Genomic DNA, 18,202 nt, shown 5'->3' with positions numbered 1-18,202 from the left:
TATTTGTTCAACTCTGATGGTGAGAAAGGAAATATGTTTAATGTGAAGGCTTTGGTCTCCTATGTAAATTGATATTCAAGAACTTTTTAATGGAACATTTACTTCTTTGCTTGATCATTGTCCTAATTCTGCTCATCTAGAATGTCCAGAATTTGAAAGGTTGTTACAGTCTATTAACATAGAACTTTGGAGTATTCTTTTAATAAGATGGGAATTTGCTTTGTGCCAGGATAAGCATTGACAATCTAACGGAGTATTGTTGCCACACGTATGAGTACATGGCAGGCTGCTGAGAATGAGCAAAGCAGGCACAGCTGGGCAGTCCTCAGTGAAAGGAGATGGTTTAGCTTACATGTTTGTGCATTTAAAAAAATCTTGAATTTGACTAACAAAATTTTGTTTTCCTTGTGAGAAAATTTAATAAATGGCAAGGTCCTGCAGTCTAATTTTGAAATTTAATTATACTGTTGTCATTTTATTTAAACATTTCTTCATTGTAGCTTTGCTTATAGAGAAATCGCTGTCCTCTGCTGTTTTATAGGTTCACATCAAAATTGGAACCAAATCACTAGTTTTTATAACTTTATGTATTTCAACCAAACCTAATGTTAATTGTGGTATGATATTCTCTTCTGATTTGAATGACTACTTTCTTGATAAGGCTTAATTACTACTAAATAATTCAAACAAATAATGTTTATTCAGAGAGAGAGAGCACTAACTGTTAAGTTTCATTCTACATGCAGCTTCATTTTGAAGGAAATGAAATCAGACCACGTTCTTTGGTTATAGATAAGGATCCTAGAGTGAATATTTATGCATTGGTTGTTTTGCTCCTCACATTCTTATATTACCCGTTGTATCATGGAAGGGGGTGGTAGAATAAAAGAGAGAAAGAAATTCCAAAGATAATGCACCCATACTACTATATTGTTTCCATTTGTTCCACCTCCCTCATTTCATCTTTTGAGTAACAAACTGCTGCTTTGAAAAGTTTCAGTTCTTTAACTGATTTTTTTGCTATAAAAATGTATTTGAAAAGCTCATAAATTTTCAAGATTGGAAAGGCAATTGAAAATAAGAAAAACAAGAAACAAACTGTAACTTTTTGAAGCAATAACCACGTAACTTTCTGCCTTGATCTTTAATCATTCACCCAATTTTTTGAATTTTATGTATAAATTTTATAAAAAAAATTTTTACAACAAACTTTTTGTTCTTTGCCTGTCATTTTTAGGTGTTTCCAAAAATAGTGTGATATACTGATTAACCTTTGTCTATATTTTTGGCAAAAGAGCCTTATAGATTTTTTTCATAATTAATTGAGTATATTTCACACCGTGTTGGTTTTCTTCCTTATAGAGTTGATCTCTCTAATGTATTAGATCTGCATGCCTTTGACAGTCTCTCTGGAGTAAGGTATGTTTCCTGTATTTTGGTCACTTTTATTGTAATCTACCTTTTATTCCACAGTTGGAACAGTTACAGGAATGATTTACGCAGTTGCACACTTGATTTAAGCTTCCTATCATTCCTTTGGCATACAAGGCCATTCCTAATGGTTATGTTCTTGAATGTTTTTTTAATTGGATGTTTGGAAATCACAATGCATTTTCGTATAGGAATTATAGTATAAATGGTAGTTAACTTTAAAGACTAATTGTTAATATTACTATGCCAGATATGTGTAACACTTTCTTCCTATGAGAAAATGCAGGAAATACATAGAAAATTTTAGCTTGGGGTGTTCCCACAGACAGCTTCTTTCCCTTGAGTAATGGGTCAGTTTCCTGTCTCTTTCCCCAAAGGGAATGTTTTGATAAGAAGGAGAACGTATCTTTCTTCCCTGGACATCAGTACCTTTTTTTAATCATCTTAACCATTTTTAGGTGTATCATTCAGTAGTGTTAAGTATATTCACGTTGTTGTTCAGTGGATCTGGAGAACTTTTTCATCTTACAAAATTGACACTTTATACCTATGAAATGACAAGTCCTTTTTTCCCCTCCTGCAGCCCCTGGCAATCACTTTTCTGTTATCTGTTTCTATGAATTTGACTACTTTTGATTTCTCATATAAATGGAATCATATGGTATTTGTCTTATTGTGACTAGCTTATTTCACTTAGTCCTCAAGCTTTATCCTTGTGGTAGCAAATGACAGAATTTCCCTCCTTTTAAGGGTAAATAATATTCCATTGTATGTATATACCACATCTTCTTTATCCATTCATCCATTGATAGACATTTAGGTTGCTTCCACCTCTTGGCTATTGTGAATAATGGTGCTGTGAACATGGGTATGCAAATATCTCTTTGAGATGTTGCTTTCAATTCTTTTGGATACATACCCAGAAGGGAAATTAGTGGGTCACATGGTGGTTCTATTTTTAATTTTTTGAGGAACTGCCATACTGTTTTCCATAGCAGCTGCCCCATTTTACATTCATACCGAGAGTGCACAAGGTTTCGAGTTTCTCCACATCCTTGCCAACACTTGATATTTTCTGTTGTTTTGGGTAGTAGCTGTCCTAATGGGTGTGAAGTGATAGCTCATTGTGGTTTTGATTTGCATTTCTCTAATGATTATAGAGATGTTGAACATCTTTTCATAGGCTTCTTGGCCGTTTGTATATTATCCTTGGAGAAATGTCTATTCAAGTACTTTGCCTATATTTTAATCAGATTGTTTTTTGTTGTTGTTGTGTCTGAGTTATAGGAGTTCTTTACATAGTCTAGGTATTAACCCCTCATCAGATACATGATTTACATATATTTTCTTCCATTTCCTCTGAAGTAGATGAGTCATAAGACCCTCACGTGAGAGGTACCCTCCTTATACCCAGAGGAAAGGAGCATCCTTATGTCTGAGGAATCTGAAGAAACAGCCCTTGCTGAGTTACCCCCCTGTTTACTACACTTAGCTTGTACTCTGTCTTATTATACCTTTCCAGGACTTTCCACTCTTCATCAAACCTAGCATAAAAACACTCAGGTCTAACCATTTCTTCAGGTTTTCTTTTTCTTATGAAGGCTCTTGTGTCACATAAAACTTATATTAAATAAATTTGTTTGCTTTTCTCCTGTTAATCTATCTTTCTCAGTCTAATTTTCAGACCCAGCCAGGGACCTAGGAGGGTAAAGGAAAACGTTTTCCTTCCTTACGGAAGTTTTAGGCACTCATTGTCCAGCAACATTAAATATTGAGCAAAGGGAAAAGCATAAGACTTTTGAAACATTTTCTAAGGTAATTTCATTCCATACTTTCTTAAAACTGTTATAATGCATTGGTGACACTTAAAGAAGTAGCTTTTCAGTGTGATGGCCTGCTATGGATAAGGCCTTTGCATAACTTTTCATTGTGTTTAGTTGCCAAACAGAATCCTTTCCTGAGCAACCAGCTGGGAAGGATTTAATTTGACACTTTTCCTACTCAGACCCCCCAGTGAGACTCATTCCTCCAACAGTTCCTACAAGCCTCCTCTCTTTCCTAAACTGGCTGTTACTAATTTACCCCTTACTGTTCTTCAAGGCTAAACATCTGCAAGGTTTTAAGTCCTTTTCCTCCTCCCAGCCTACCTCCATCAGTGTCAAAATGTATGCTACAGTTATTATGGCTGTAATTTGTTGTGCCATCCTGATCTTCTTGCTCTTTTCGTATCAGAACAGTGCATTTTAAAGATTCTGACTTTTTGTTCTCTCTCAATCACCAGTAATTAACTACATAGAAGACTTATATTTATGGATACTATTGTTTTTTTTTTAAAGATTGGCACCTGAGCTAACATCTGTTGCCAATCTTCTTTTCTTTCTTCTTTTTCTCAAAACCCCCCAGTACATAGTTGTATATTGTAGTTGTAGGTCCATCTGGTTGTGCTATGTGGGACGTCATCTCAGCATGGCCTGATGAGTGGTGCCATGTTTGTGCCCAGGATCCTGACTGGCGAAACCCTGGGCCGCCGAAGTGTGGCCGGCAAACTTAACCACTCGGCCACGGGGCTGGCCCCTACTATTGTTTTTTCAGTAAGTGGATATGTTGAAGGGAAAACATTGATAAAGGAAAATTTACCCTTCTAACTTTCTTTAGGTACCAGCATTTTCATATTAGGAAGCATGGGGAGAGTTGATAAAATTTCAAGCTGTAGTAAAATGCTTATGTATATTTTTCTAGGTTTATGTTAGATCTGTTGGAATTTAAAAGAAATCCACTGACATATTTAATCACACAAAATAGTGTTTCTAAAGATTAGTTTTTCTCTATATCATGTATATATGTATGTATGTGAATTTTTTAAAGAATTTTTGAACAGTTCAAACTGTTGAAATTAAATTTAAATAAAATAAATTTAAGTAAAATTTAAATAAAATAAGTAAATTTAAATGAAATTCTTAAAACTATTAAGAATTTTAAACAGTTACAACAACTTTAAGAAATTTTAAACAATCCGCCAGCTTTTCTCTAATATGTGAACAGCATGTAAAATTGGAACTATGTAATAGATTTAACTGTGTAAAGTTTCTTTCTTGTTTAGCTTTGCATCTCTAAGTAATGTATAAGGTTAAATTAGGAGTGTATTGGTCTCTGAATTTATAATCAGTTGTTCTTAGTTTGCAGAAAAAACTTCAACATTTGCCAACAGCACAACCTCACCTTGATCAGGTAAAAAAGATCTTTAAAAGTCTTTTTAAAGTATCTCTTTAACGAAATTGGTTCTGTTTAGGACTCTTTTGTTAGAACTCTTTCTTAGAAAGTATTTTTGAACTGTTGATACTTTTTCAGAATTTGAATGCTTTTGAGATCATCTAATCTGGCTTCTTAATTAACGCATAATAGGAAGTCATCAAACCAGAGTTGTTTAGAATCCTAGGAAGTCACGCTTTCTAGCTTCTCCATTCTTCAGGTCACTCAGCTTATTGTGATCAGTTCTTCTGATGGAAATTACTGCTTAAAAGCTGCCCGGGGTTTCTTTATGCAGCCTATTTTCAACTATATTAAGTAAAAAAAAAAATTAACTTATTAAGGAAAAGTCTGGTATAAGTATCCATGGCTTAATTAAAAATTGGCTTTGAGTTTCACCTTCAGATAGCACTATAAATTTGAATTCCCTAAGGTGTTTTTCAAGCTCTAAAATCTAATTCCTGAGGTGAATATCGAAGATGCTAGGAACAAACGAAATATATTTTCACTGTACCTATCCTTCCTTTCGGCAAGTCCTAGATGGGGGAGCTTTAGGTTAACGTCTTTGTTCCGTTTAAACACAGTGAGAGGAAGGGGGTTTGGGAGTGAGCAGTGTACCTAGTCTTCTCCCCTCTGTCTTGAGACTGTCCCTCATTTTTTGAATGATAATTAATTCTCATAGGTCCCAGATAACAACAGCCACTTGTTCATCTGTCTTCATTTTGGCTTATATTTATGGGAAGCTTACTACCATGTTTGAGGCACTTCTCTCTGAGAAACTTACCTTAATAGAAGAATGAATGAAAGAAATAAAAGTCCCTGGTGGTAGAATTTTTGGAAAAAGCAACGGCACTCAACATTAGTCATAAAAATGAGCTTGAAGTAGGGGCCAGCCTGGTGGCACAGTGGTTAATTTCACATGTTCCACTTCAGCAGCCTGGAGTTCACTGGTTTGGATCCTGGGTGCGGACGTGTGTACTGCTTATCAAGCCATGCTGAGGTGGCATCCCACGTATAAAATAGAGGAAGATGAGCATGCATGTTCACTCAGGGCCAATCTTCCTCAGCAAAAAGAGGAGGATTGGCAGCAGATGTTAGCTCAGGGCTAATCTTCCTCAAAAAAGAAAAATGAACTTGAAGTACATTCTTGCTGGCCTTCTGGGTGAAGGACGTACTAAGACTCATAAGGATTAAAAGATAAAGAGTATGTAGTACTTACTTTGGAGAACCTTTATAATGGCCAGTATCTACACCCATAGTATCTTAAATGTACCCCATCATGACATTTATAATGCCTTGTAGTTTGGGTTGAAATGTTTTTCCTTTGCAGTAGTCTATAAATTCCTTAAATATAAATTCCTCATTGGTTAGCACAGAGCTTGGCATATGGTGGGTGCACAGTGAACATGATAAAGGAATGAAAAGCTGTGATTCTCAAATAGGGGTATATATCAGAATCAGTTATGGAGCTATTTTAAAAAAATTGGATACTCCCTAGTCCCTGCCCCTCAGAGCTCCAGAAGTAGGACTTGAGTATGTTCATATTAATGGGTATGTATATTTTTAACATTTTATTACAGAAAATTTCAAAGATACACAAAAATAGAGAAAATAGTAAAATGAACCCCTTGTATGCATGACCCAGTTGCAGCAGCCATCAACGTTTTACTGACTTTATTTCATCTGTCCTCTCAACATTTCTTTTCTTGGAGTATTTTTTAAACTTTTTTTTTTTTCCTGAGGAAGATTAGCCCTGAGCTACATCTGTGCCAGTCTTTCTCTACTTTATATTTGGGTCACTGCCACAGCATGGCTGACGAGTGGTGTAGGTCCATCCCTGGGATCTGAACCTGCGAACCCGGGCCACCAAAGCAGAGTGCTCAGAGCTTAACCACTACTCGACAGGGCTGGCCCCCAAACTTTTTTTAAGTAAAAATTTCAAACATAAATAAAAGTAGAATAGTATAATGAACTTGCATGTACCCATCAGTCTTGCTGGAGTGTGTTAAAGTAAATCCCAGACATTATGTCATTTCACTAGTGAATAGTTTATTTTTTTAAGCTCTATAGGATATTCTGATGCACTTTCCTGCTTTAGATATATAAAATAGGGAAGAATATAATATTGCAGAAAAGGGCTCTGGGATTCAGAGGCGTGAACAGTCTCATTTGTTTTAGTGGATCTGAGGCTTTGTGAAAAATAGTATTTTTTTTGTACATACAGTAAAGCATACAGGATTTTAGTGTAGAAGTCAGTATACCTTTACATATATTTGTACCTATATGTCTGTGCATATGCACACACAAACGCATATTCCTGCGATTCCCACTCTGACCAAAATGTAGAAGATTTGGAAGTCAGACTCTCCTTTTCCCAAAGAGGTAACTGCTATTCTGACTTACAGATCAAAAAGTAACCTTGAACTGGTAGATTTTTTGACTGGAAGAAGTAATGGAAAGAGCAATCCAGATGTTTAAAAGTGGGAAAGTAAGAATGCTCTAGAAGAGCAGGACTCTAGTGCAGAATGCTTGGTACTGGAATCCTGAGCTAAGGTGTTGGGCTTTGATTTGCTAGGCAGAGAGAACGCATGCTGTGCTGTCAGGCAGTGTCAGGTAAGCTGGATTGGAGTGGAGAGTCATGAGACCAAGCAGGAAGATACTGCAGACGTCCAGACACCCTGGGATGAGGGCCTGGGCTCTGTTGGTTAGAGTGAGAATGGAACTGGGACAAATTAAGGGCTGTTTCACAGGCAGACTTACTGACTGGTGATGAAGCAGTAAGAAGAGAGAGAAGCGATGGGAAACAAGCTTAGACTGACTAGAGGAACCTAGAAAAAGAGAAAGCTGGAAGGTAAACTGATTTGGATGAAAATGCCAAATATTCAGCTTTGTACCTGGAGGCAGGATGTCACAGTAGAGATTACACAGGCGAAGAGGAGCAGAGGACTGGAGCGTGGCTCACAGATTTTGGGTGTAAGCATGCTAGCGGGCTTAGTTTTCCAGATGAAGAAAGCATATAGAAGTTATTGCATATTAGGTATTGTTTGCAAAAGAGTAGAAAACTGAGAGAAAAACTGGTGGGTAGCGTAAAGAAAAACCTGCCCAAACAAACTCCTAAAATTTAGGACTCAGTCCTAAATTTTATTTTGGGGGCATTACCTTGTTTTGCTTTAGTTTTCTGAATTATTGCCTCAGTTTTCTGCTCTTCAGTTTGCCTGCCTTCAGATTTTGCTTTGTGTCTGCAGACGTGGGAAAAGGAGAGTTAATTGTAGATTCAAAACAAAAATAAACTGGGGGAAAAAAGTCTGAAATGGGTAATACCTAGGACATATTATGTATGTTATTAAAATTTTATTCCTGAATAAATGTTTAATACAGTTCTCTATTTTTGATGAATTTCTTGTTCACTCCCTATAAGGAACACCTGGGGTTGGAAGGTGGGAAGGTAGATGAGGAGACTTAAGTGGCAATCTATGCATGTTTATTAATGGAGCCAGTTAGGACTTGTGACCCTCATCTGCACTGGGAATGTATGGGTTTCATCTTCTTCAAGGTTTGTCTAATATGACAAGAGTTTATTAGTACAGAAAAACATCTACTTCTGAAATGTATTCTCTCTCTCCTTGACCTCCAAGATGCATTGTCTTAAATTTTAAAAGTTTTTTTTAGCTCACATTGGCATTAATTGTACCTCCTAGAAATATTATATCTCTAACCTGTCAAAAGCAAAGTCATCCTTGATACAAAAATCTTTAAGCTAAGAGTAAAGCAGTAGAATAAAGCAATATCCAGTCAAGACATTCCCAATATTGAAAGCCAAGTTATCTCACTTGAATAAAATATATTTTAAGCATTGTTGAAGGTTGAATTACTACTGTCTTTTGAAACTGTTTCATTTGGCAGCCTTTTGCTGTGTATTTCGATATGCTATATGGTTTGCTGTACATTTTGATATGGACTTTTAGGCATTATTTATAGTGGTTGCTTTAAGGAGGAAAGAAGACTGTCATTTTGTTTAAATGCATACTGTTGTTACCTTAAATTTATAAAAATGAATAATTTAAAAGCAGAATGTATTTATTAAGAATTAAAAATGAGCACTTAAAAAAAATTGGGGTAGGGCCGGCCCAGTGGCACAGCAGTTAAGTTTGCTTGCTCCACTTTCACAGCCCAGGATTCGCTGGTTTGGATCCCAGGTGTGGACCTACGCACTGCTTATCAAGCCATGCTGTGGCAGCATCCCACTTACAAAATAGAGGAAGATGGGCATGGATGTTAGCTCAGGGCCAATCTTCCTCAGCAGAAAGAGGAGACTTGGTAGCAGGTGTTAGCTCAGGGCTAACCTTCTTCAGAAAAAGAATTAAAAAGTAAAATATATTTTGGTAAAAAAACATAACATGAGATCTCTTAATAAATTTTGAAGTGTATAATAGGGTATTGTTAAACTATATGCACATTGTTGTACAGCAGTTCTCTAGGACTTTTCCATTAGATACCTCATATACATGGGACCATATAATATTTGTCCTTTTCTGACTAGCTTATTTCACTTAGCATAATGTCGTCAAGGCTCATCTGTGTTGTAGCACGTGACAGGATTTCCTTTTTTAAGGATGAGTAGTATTCCATTATTATACCACATTTTTATATTACATTATTAAACTGCATTTTCTTTATCCATTTGTTAATGATACATTGTTTCTACTTCTTGGCTATTGTGACAGAATAAGTACTTTTAAAATTCTGACATTTTAAAGTCCAGTTTTAGTTGGCTTGTACTTCTATCTGAGCGAGAAAGTGCTTTCTGCTTTTCCTGTTACTAGCAACAGTGGAGACTAAATGTCAATATATTTTGTGCCTAAATTGGTCTTTAATACTTAGCTATTCTCTAACTGTAGAAAATAATACAGGCTAAATACGAAAAGACAGTAACTGTCTTTTCGTATTTAGCCTGTATTATTTTCTACTGGTGAGTGGAACTGCTGTTTAGATATTCGGTTCTAGGAAGTTATGCAAAGCTGTGCTTTACTATGTTCTTTCTGCCTGTTTTAAACCATTTTAAGCTTGACTTGGGCATTTACTCTCAGTATCCAAGGTGGGGTTTGTGCTTTTATCGGGTGTGCTTAGCCCTTGTATATTTTTATCACTAAGTGTGAAATTTTGGGTTACAGTAGCAGACGGAGGTTTGGATTTTAATTGTGTGACCTGCTAGAGGAAATCTGCAGCTTCTGGTTCCTTAGAGTGGGCAGTGAGCTTTATCAAGATCAGGAGGAAAAATAAATCTCAAAGTTAACATTCTGTAAATGATGATGTCAACTTCTAAACCAAAGGTGACATGAGACTATCATTCTCGTCTCTAGGAGCTCTTCTCCCCTTGGCACATGCTTGGTCAGAGATAAGCCAAATCTTTCCTTTGTATTTATTTTTCCCAGAGAATAGAATTACACTTTTGCTTTTGAGTTTTACTCCTGGCACCCGGGTAGTTTATTTTTTCTGAGGCTCCTTTTTCCCGATTTATAAAATGGAAATAATTCTCTGTATTCCACAGGATTGTTATGATGAGTAAATGAAAAGATGAAGTGACCCAGACAGAAGTACCTGGCTCTGGTCATAGTTGATACACTGTGTATATTACCTTCCCTCTTAGTGCTCAGAATCCTGGAGAGTCAATTAAACAATGAGAACCCTGTCATGAGAGTTTCTCTGCAAGTACTAACCCATTGACCAACTCTGCAGAATATAGAAAATGAAGTTGCTGATACCAAAAGTCAGCAAGTACAGTGAAAAAGATATGCCTAATATCTGTTGTTAGGCAGCATAAATTTCAGTGAATGTGCTCCTTACTTTTTGTCTTAAAACTTAGGGTTTTAAAAAATGTATTGACTTTACTATAAAAAAATCATTAGTGATTATCTTCCTTGATTTACAGAGTGTTGTCACAGTCACATTTGAAGTGCCAGGAAATGCAAAGGAAGAAAGTCTGAATGTATTTATTCAGGTGAATGCAGTTTTTAACTGATTAATGATTTATCAGCTGTTTTGTTACATACTTGTTGCTATTAGCAATGGTTGGTCTTATTAAAATATGTCACTTGATACAGAATCTTCTGTGGGAAAAGAATGTGAGAAACAAGGATGATGCCTGCATGGAAGTCATACGACTAAAGGTGCGGTATACAGTTCACAGTCTTAGACTTTTGGACAAAGTCCCTGTCTTGGCTGTTGTATAAAGCCATATTTGGTTTTAAACAGAAGCACTGATTTTGGTACAGATAACCTTTGTCTATGTTCGTTTTTCCTTATTTCCATTGCTCAAAAGATGCTTTGGAAATCACTGCATAAAGCATGATTTGTTTGCACAGCTTCATTTAGGGTTGCAGCTTCAACAACCTGTGTGCTTGACCCCCACCCTGTCCTCCCAGGTGTTTGGAGCAGTTACCTGGCTAATGACCTTGAGTCGTTGAAACTCTCCTGCCCTTGGCACACAGTGTGGTCAGTCAGAGAAAAGTGAACGTTTTCTTGTGTTTATTTCTCCAAGAGAGCTTCCTTAACAGAGAAATAATATTAGAACTCCTTTTGCAGCTGAACCTTATGCTGCTTTTTTTTTTTTTTGGTTGAGGACAATTAGCCCTGAGCTATTATTAGAAGACTAATTATATAAGACTACTGCCAATCTTCCTCTTTTTGCTGAGGAAAACTGGGCCTGAGCTAATATCCATGCCCATCTTCCTCTATTTTATACGTGGGACGCCTACCACAGCATGGCTTTTCCCAAGTGGTGCCATGTCTGCACCCGGGATCTGAACCGGCGAACCCCGGGCCACCGAGAAGCAGAACGTGTGAACTTAACCGCTGTGCCACCAGGCTGGCCCCTAAACCTTATGCTTCTTGATGCATTTAGCAGACACTAAACATTTGTCATGATATAAACACAGTTTAAAAAGACTAGAAGAATTCTTGTTCTCTGTTTGGAAACCATTCCTACTATTTGACATTTGGGTACGTATGTCACAAAGCTTTTTGTGTGCTTAACCGTCAGCAGTCATGTGAGTGTCTACTGTTGTGTTTCCAGAAGTGTGCATGAAGTTTTTTCTTGTTACTGTTTATTAGTATTACTGTTAGTGACTAGGCTCTCCAGTTAGTGACTGACTTCCTGGGGTCACTAGAATAACACGGGTTGAGACTGTTGAGAAACGGTTTGGGTTCAGATTTCTTTACTCCCTGTGCTGGCTCTGCCTGGCGTTGGTGCTGCAGAGCGACACAGGTGAGTGCCAGTCCACCCCCAGATCATTCTCACCCAGAGAAACCAAGCCAGACCCTGATTCCGCTTTATGACTGTAGCACCATCTCCATGCTGTGATCCTAACTGGCAAAGCATGTTTCCTGCTCTAGCTGCTTTTATCCCCTAGTACTGAATGGGGTGAGGGGTGAGCTAGAACAGCAGCCGTTGGGCATTTATACCAATGCTGCCATCCAGACCCCTGCACGGAGTCCATGTCTCCTCCTGCACCAGCTCAGTTTGGATTTTGTCCTTAGGTATGTGAGAGTTGTTTCTGCAGTTGTCCTTGGTTCTTCCTTTGGCCTTCCTCATCACAACAACACCCGGGGATCTGGGGCAACACAGCCTTTATTTTCACAGACTTCCTTCTCCTTCCTGTTAGAAAATGTTAGTCTTATCATAAGCAACATGTTTAAAATGTCAACTCTAGTAACAGCTAATGCTTCAAATTCTTTATACAAGTAACACAAAATTGATGCCTAGGTAATTCTTTCCAAGGAGTTTGTTATTACGTATTAAAATTCAAATTTAAAAACCAGAGAGCAATCAAATCATTATATTGTACACCTTAAACTAATACAGTGTCATATGTCAGTTATATCTCAATAAAACTAGGGGAAAAAAACAAGAAAAAACTGGTAATAGGAAAAGAAAAACTGGAAGAACACACTCAAAATACACAAAAAATTGTGTGATGAGATATTAGTGGTTTGTCTTTTACTATTTTTCAATATATCTATTAATTTTAAAACAAATAGGTTTGACAAACATTTCATAGAAATTATTTCATCCCCATAGGAGCCAGTTTATTGGATAATTTGTTCATTATTTCTGTGAATCAATATAAAATGAACTTTTATTCAGATAAATAGTTTTTCTTTTCCTTTATTTCATCATCTACTCCATTTATTGCAACCTATTCAAAAACAAATTTTTATCACCAAAATCCTTTGACTTCTCACATTTTCCCATTAAAACTGAAACAAGTATAAAATTCTTAAAAGTAGAATAATCAGTAGAATCAGATTTGTTTTATCCTTTTGTTTCAGTTTTTTGTCGTGATAAAGAGAACAGTGAAAGAACGTCCTAATACATGCGTTAATTTTATCATTACAAAAAGGGATTGTTTGAAAAAATCGGTGTGCATGGAAACCTTTTTTAAAAATTGGAGGCTTTAAGAAACTGTTTCTTTAATGCACAAATAACTGGAAATAAGTAATTTTAATAGCATCTCCTTTATGAGTTTGTTTTTTAGGAATAGGAATAATTAATCCATGAACCTTGATGCTCAATTTCTGTTTTTAAGTTAGAACTGGGACTGGGTGATCATTCTCCTTTCAACAGGGGCTGGTGTCAATCAAAGACAGACCACAACAAGTGATTGTCCAAGGTGTCCATGAGCTCTATGATCTGGAGGAGACTCCAGTGAGCTGGAGAGATGACACTGAGAGAACAAATCGATTGGTTCTTATTGGTAAGTGACAAACAGTTAAATTTCTAAAACACAGTAAAAAATATATTTGAAAGGGATATAATGTGCTACATAAGCAGTATTAACCAGTGAGAACCCCTTTTGTAAACCTAAATAAGCTTGTAGTTAATATATTTGTCTTAATCATGTGATAACATTCATAAGAACTCATTAGGCCTTTTACTCTTCTTCAGACAATTTTAGAAAAGTGATTAATCCAAGTGCCAGTTTACTTCTGAGGGACTTAACTAGAGAGTTAAGAAATCACTCAGTTACTTTTGTTTTTGTAAATTTCTGAAGATCATCAAGCCTTTAATGATCTGGAATTGATAGGTAACCTGTGTCATTTTAATAAGCATTGTATAATCACACCATATTTTGTTCTGTTTGCAGGCAGGAATTTAGATAAGGATATCCTTAAACAACTATTTATAGCTACTGTGACAGAAACAGAAAAGCGGTGGACAGCACATTTCAAAGAAGATCAAGTTTGTCCATAACACTGCAAGCATTTCTTATCAAAAGATCGGATGATAAAATTGGCAATAAGTGTCTCTTACTGGCTGCATTTCAAGCATCTTTTTTGGCATTACTTCTGTTATAAATTGCAATGTACTAATGTACTTTAAAATAGTATTTATTTTATATAATACATAAGATATAGTAAATCAGTACTGTAAAACATTTGATATTCATTCAATAAAATATAATGTCCTTAAAGTGTTTTTTTTGGAGATAGATATTTCACAAAAATGTCTTTTAGAATTGGCTTTAGAGTTTGCATAGGCTGAATTTCTCACCCAGGAAGGTTATGTAATAATAATGATAAACCTTCAACCTTGTCATTTGCCCTTAGAACTTCAGCTCATTGCATACATATCATAATTTTATTATTATTAAGAATTTTACAAAACAAATAATGTCACTATTTTTATCAAATGAAATAAGAGGTTTGTTGTGGCTAGAAGCTTATAAGTGGAAGAAATCCGAGTCAAAGAAATTAAATGAAACCATCTCTTAGTCACTTCTAAGCCTTGCTGGTAGTCACTGTATTGAAACGTCAGCCATTCACTTTATGTTTAGAAGATTCCAGTTTTAGAGCTCTTACTTTTAAATTCATCTTGGTTTTTTTGAACAATTTTAATGTTCAGTGTAAGCTCAAAAGTAACCAGGTACAAAACTTCAGGTATAACTACAATTAACTTTTGATAATTTAACAATCTTTATATAAATGGTTGGTGTGTGAATATACAATGGCTTACTTTTCTCCCTTTTCTGCTAAAGGCCAGGTGAGCATAACTGTATTCAAATTGTAAGAGAAAGGCGTTAGATGGAATTTAAGGAAGAGCTTTCCTAAAATAATGGTTGTTAAATATCAGAAGGCTATGAAAATGGCTTTTGGAATTTTGTTTCAGAACATTAAGTAAAAGAGTTACATCTGTGTATCTTGAATGGCTCCAGTGGTTGGAGGCAGGCTAATTATTGAAATGATGTGTCTCCTTTTCGGTGCATTCTATATCTTTTTTATGTAACCACTCTGTATTCATCTACTTGCTTCTTGAATCCATTCTCTTAATTCATAGCTGACAGAATACACTTATTTTATGGCAGCAAATTGCCCACTAGGAAGTCAGCTGAGTTTTGAGTCAGGTGTGGGCTTTATTCCAGCTCTGCTGCTTCTTGGCTGTGTAATCTTGGGCAAAGTATTTTCTCTGAGACTAGTTTCCTTATTTATAAAGTGGACGGTAATAATATCAACCATTCAAGATTGTTATGAGGATGAAATAGTTTTGTAGTGCACCCAACTTAGCTCCTGGCACACAGCAGAGCCTAGATAAATGTTTTCTTCTTCTACACAATTTAAATTAGTCTTATAATTAATGTGGTCATGATAATATGTAATGTTCTTTGGCAAATAAGTGTCTAGATTCATCTGTTCTAGAGCATGAGAAAGGGCTTATAATTAAGTGTCCTCTTGTGGGAGAAATGTTTGAAGTAGTCGTAATGTATACTCTTAAAAATCCGTATTTATAAAACTCATAAATATTTGGTTTTTTCCTTTAAAATCAAGTAAATTAATCTTTAGATATTTTCCATTACGTAAGTATTGCATGAATACATTCGGGTTGTGAAAGTGCACGTATTACAGATGTAGTCACTCTCCCCTGGCCTTTGCCCTTTGGTCACTGTCACTTCTTAGGGGTAAGCAGTGGTGTCAGTTTAATTTCTCTCCTTTTAGATGTTTTTTTCACTTACACATTATGATTTACATTGTTTCCCAAAGTGATTTATTTTCCAGTGATTAGAACCATAATTTAAGCGATTTCTTCAGGAAGCTTACAAACTTGCTGTAAATATCCTCAAGGAAAGGTTTTGTGTGTTTTAAATAATACATCATTTTTTATAGGTTGTAAGAGTTTGCTTTTTTAGAAACTCAATTATTAGTCTTAGATCTTTCCATGATGGTGAATCTAAATATGTCTTATTCCTTAACTACTGCATAGAAATTCATAGTATAGCATAGATTGCATTAATTTTAAAAAAGCATTTACTGAGAGTTTCCAGTTTGGCCAGGCATTAGTGCTGGGGCTGAAACCATACATGGCAAGTAAAGGCCAGGTTCTCATACTGCTTACATTCTGGTGGAGGGACTTAAAACAATGAGAAAATAGGGGGCTGGCCCCGTGGCCGAGTGGTTAAGTTTGCGCGCTCCGCTGCAGGCGGCCCAGTGTTTCGTTAGTTCGAATCCTGGGCACGGACATGGCACTGCTCATCAGACCACGCTGAGGCAGCATCCCACATGCCACAACTAGAAGAACCCACAACGAAGAATACACAACTATGTACCGGGGGGCTTTGGGGAGAAAAAGGAAAAAATAAAATCTTAAAAAAAAAAAAAACCAATGAGAAAATAGGAGGTAGCCCTAAGAAGGCTGATAAAGATCAGCTTTAGATTGAGTGGTCATGGAAAGCTTCCCTGAGGAGAGGTGGCTTCTTGAGAACGGACTTAAAGGAGTGGTTCATGTAGAGTAGGGGAGAAGGTTCTACACAGAGGGGGCAAGTAGTGGAGAGGCCCTTTAGGTGGGAACCAGCATAGGGTGTTGGAAGACCAGGGAGAAGGCGAGGGTGGCGGAAGGTTAGAAATCCAGGGTGTGAGGTGGAATTGGAGTTGTGACCAAGGCCAGGCTTGTTGCTTCTTATAGGACCGAGCAAAACATCCGGATTCTTCTGAATGCCCTGGGAAGTGGCTCAGGGCTTTTAGTTGCAGAAGTGAGCTGGATGTGATTGCTTTGGCAGATGAACCAATTGTTTCTCATTTGTGAAATTGTGAACAGTGCTGCAGTCATCACTGTGCGTGTCTTTCTGCTCTTGTGTCAGAATGTTTCTCTAGAGTAGATAGGTAAGGGTGGGATCACTAGCTTCCAGGAGATGCACATTCAGAAAGTTTTACAGATACTGATAAATTGTCCTTCCAAATGGCTGTACCTTTTTGCCTTTATAGAGCAGTGTATGAAACTACCCATTTTTCCAATCCTAGCTAACACATTTTAACCTTTGCCAATCTGGGTGGAATGACCTCTCACTGTTTAATTTAGATTTTATACTGTATTTTTACGTTGTTTATATATTCTTTTAAAGATGCATTGTCCTGTTCTTCATTCTGATTTTTCCCAAAAGGAAATATTTTTCAGTGATTAGAGCCATTATCAGTTTAACCTGCACATCAAAGGACTTTGGAACATGCCATAGATAGCCTCGAGAGAAAATTTTATTTTTATAATGCAAATCTATAACTCATTAACTAAATAACATGTTTTGTTATTCTGCTAACTATAGAAAATTTGCAGCTTATTGGTCATAACGATGATAATCAAGTTTAGGCATAGTTCATCTAAAACTTTATAGTTTACTGAGTAATACAGGATAAATTACTAAATTTCTCTGAGCCTTTGCCTCCTTATTTATAAAATGGAGATAAAACACAGATCCCTCTGGGTTGTTCCAGGGATTAAATTTAAAGCACCCTGAATATAGAGTGCCAGTAAATGTGAATTCTCCTTTTCCAGCAAAACTTGATAAAAAATTCAAGCTTCTGCGTACCTTCTTAAAACAAATAGTTCTTTCCTAGGCTTTTTCCAGCTTTTAGTGAAAGGGGCAAGTGCATTGGTACTGAGTTTAAGATTGTTGTAGGAAGGGTCAGCACGGGGTGAGACGGGAGACCAGGAGATGGAAAGGCTCTGTAATTCCTAGATCGTAAAACTTGAAGGGAACTATCAACAAAATAGAGTTAAAAAGGCTTTTAAACATTTATGGACTGACTTGCTTGCTACACATTGAATAATTGTCTCATTTGGATTACATGCTAGGATAGGTGGGAAAACTATCTTTTAGATTGCTTTGAAATGGCTTTCCCAGTTCTAGAAATGCCATACATTGTGGAGGTGATGTTGAAAGAAGTGAATTCTGCCTTTGAATGTCTAGCAACTTGCCCTACTTTGATGAAAAAGAAAGATAGGCTAGGTTTTTTTTGCTCAGAATTAGTCTTAATATTAGAATCAACTTTAACTCTTGATGACCAACTTGCCTTTAATTTTCAGAGTAAAATGGAGCGAAATCATCCTTTCTTTGGATTAGTTTAGGAAGGTTGGTTTTTCAAACTAGGATGCATTTTTGTGAGCTCCTGATAGTTTTATTCAGGAAAAAACTTACTCAGAGTTAGGAAAGAAATAATCACCAGATGCCATTGAATGCCCACTGTGCTCTAGGCCCCATGC

The 18,202-nt window shown here is 36.5% G+C and overlaps 1 protein-coding gene across 2 annotated transcripts in view; it reads left to right on the top strand.

Annotated features, from left to right (window-relative positions):
- Positions 1-14,147, top strand: part of ZNG1C (Zn regulated GTPase metalloprotein activator 1C) — a 43,968-nt gene extending 29,821 nt beyond the window's left edge. Inside the window, exons 10-15 of one of the 2 annotated variants that reach the window (XM_014846771.3) lie at positions 1,363-1,419; positions 4,608-4,659; positions 10,607-10,675; positions 10,779-10,844; positions 13,301-13,430; positions 13,821-14,147. In XM_014846771.3, coding sequence (XP_014702257.2) covers positions 1,363-1,419; positions 4,608-4,659; positions 10,607-10,675; positions 10,779-10,844; positions 13,301-13,430; positions 13,821-13,927 — 481 coding nt within the window. In that variant the 3' untranslated portion in view covers positions 13,928-14,147. The remainder of the gene's footprint in view (positions 1-1,362; positions 1,420-4,607; positions 4,660-10,606; positions 10,676-10,778; positions 10,845-13,300; positions 13,431-13,820) is intronic. The other variant, XM_044756625.2, reaches the window with a different exon arrangement.
- The last annotated feature ends 4,055 nt before the right edge of the window (positions 14,148-18,202 follow it).

Source organism: Equus asinus, chromosome 23, assembly GCF_041296235.1.
Source record: "Equus asinus isolate D_3611 breed Donkey chromosome 23, EquAss-T2T_v2, whole genome shotgun sequence".
NCBI classification, from domain to species: Eukaryota; Metazoa; Chordata; class Mammalia; order Perissodactyla; family Equidae; genus Equus; species Equus asinus.
Note: the sequence above shows the minus strand (reverse complement) of the source record. Positions and strands in the feature narration are given on the sequence as shown.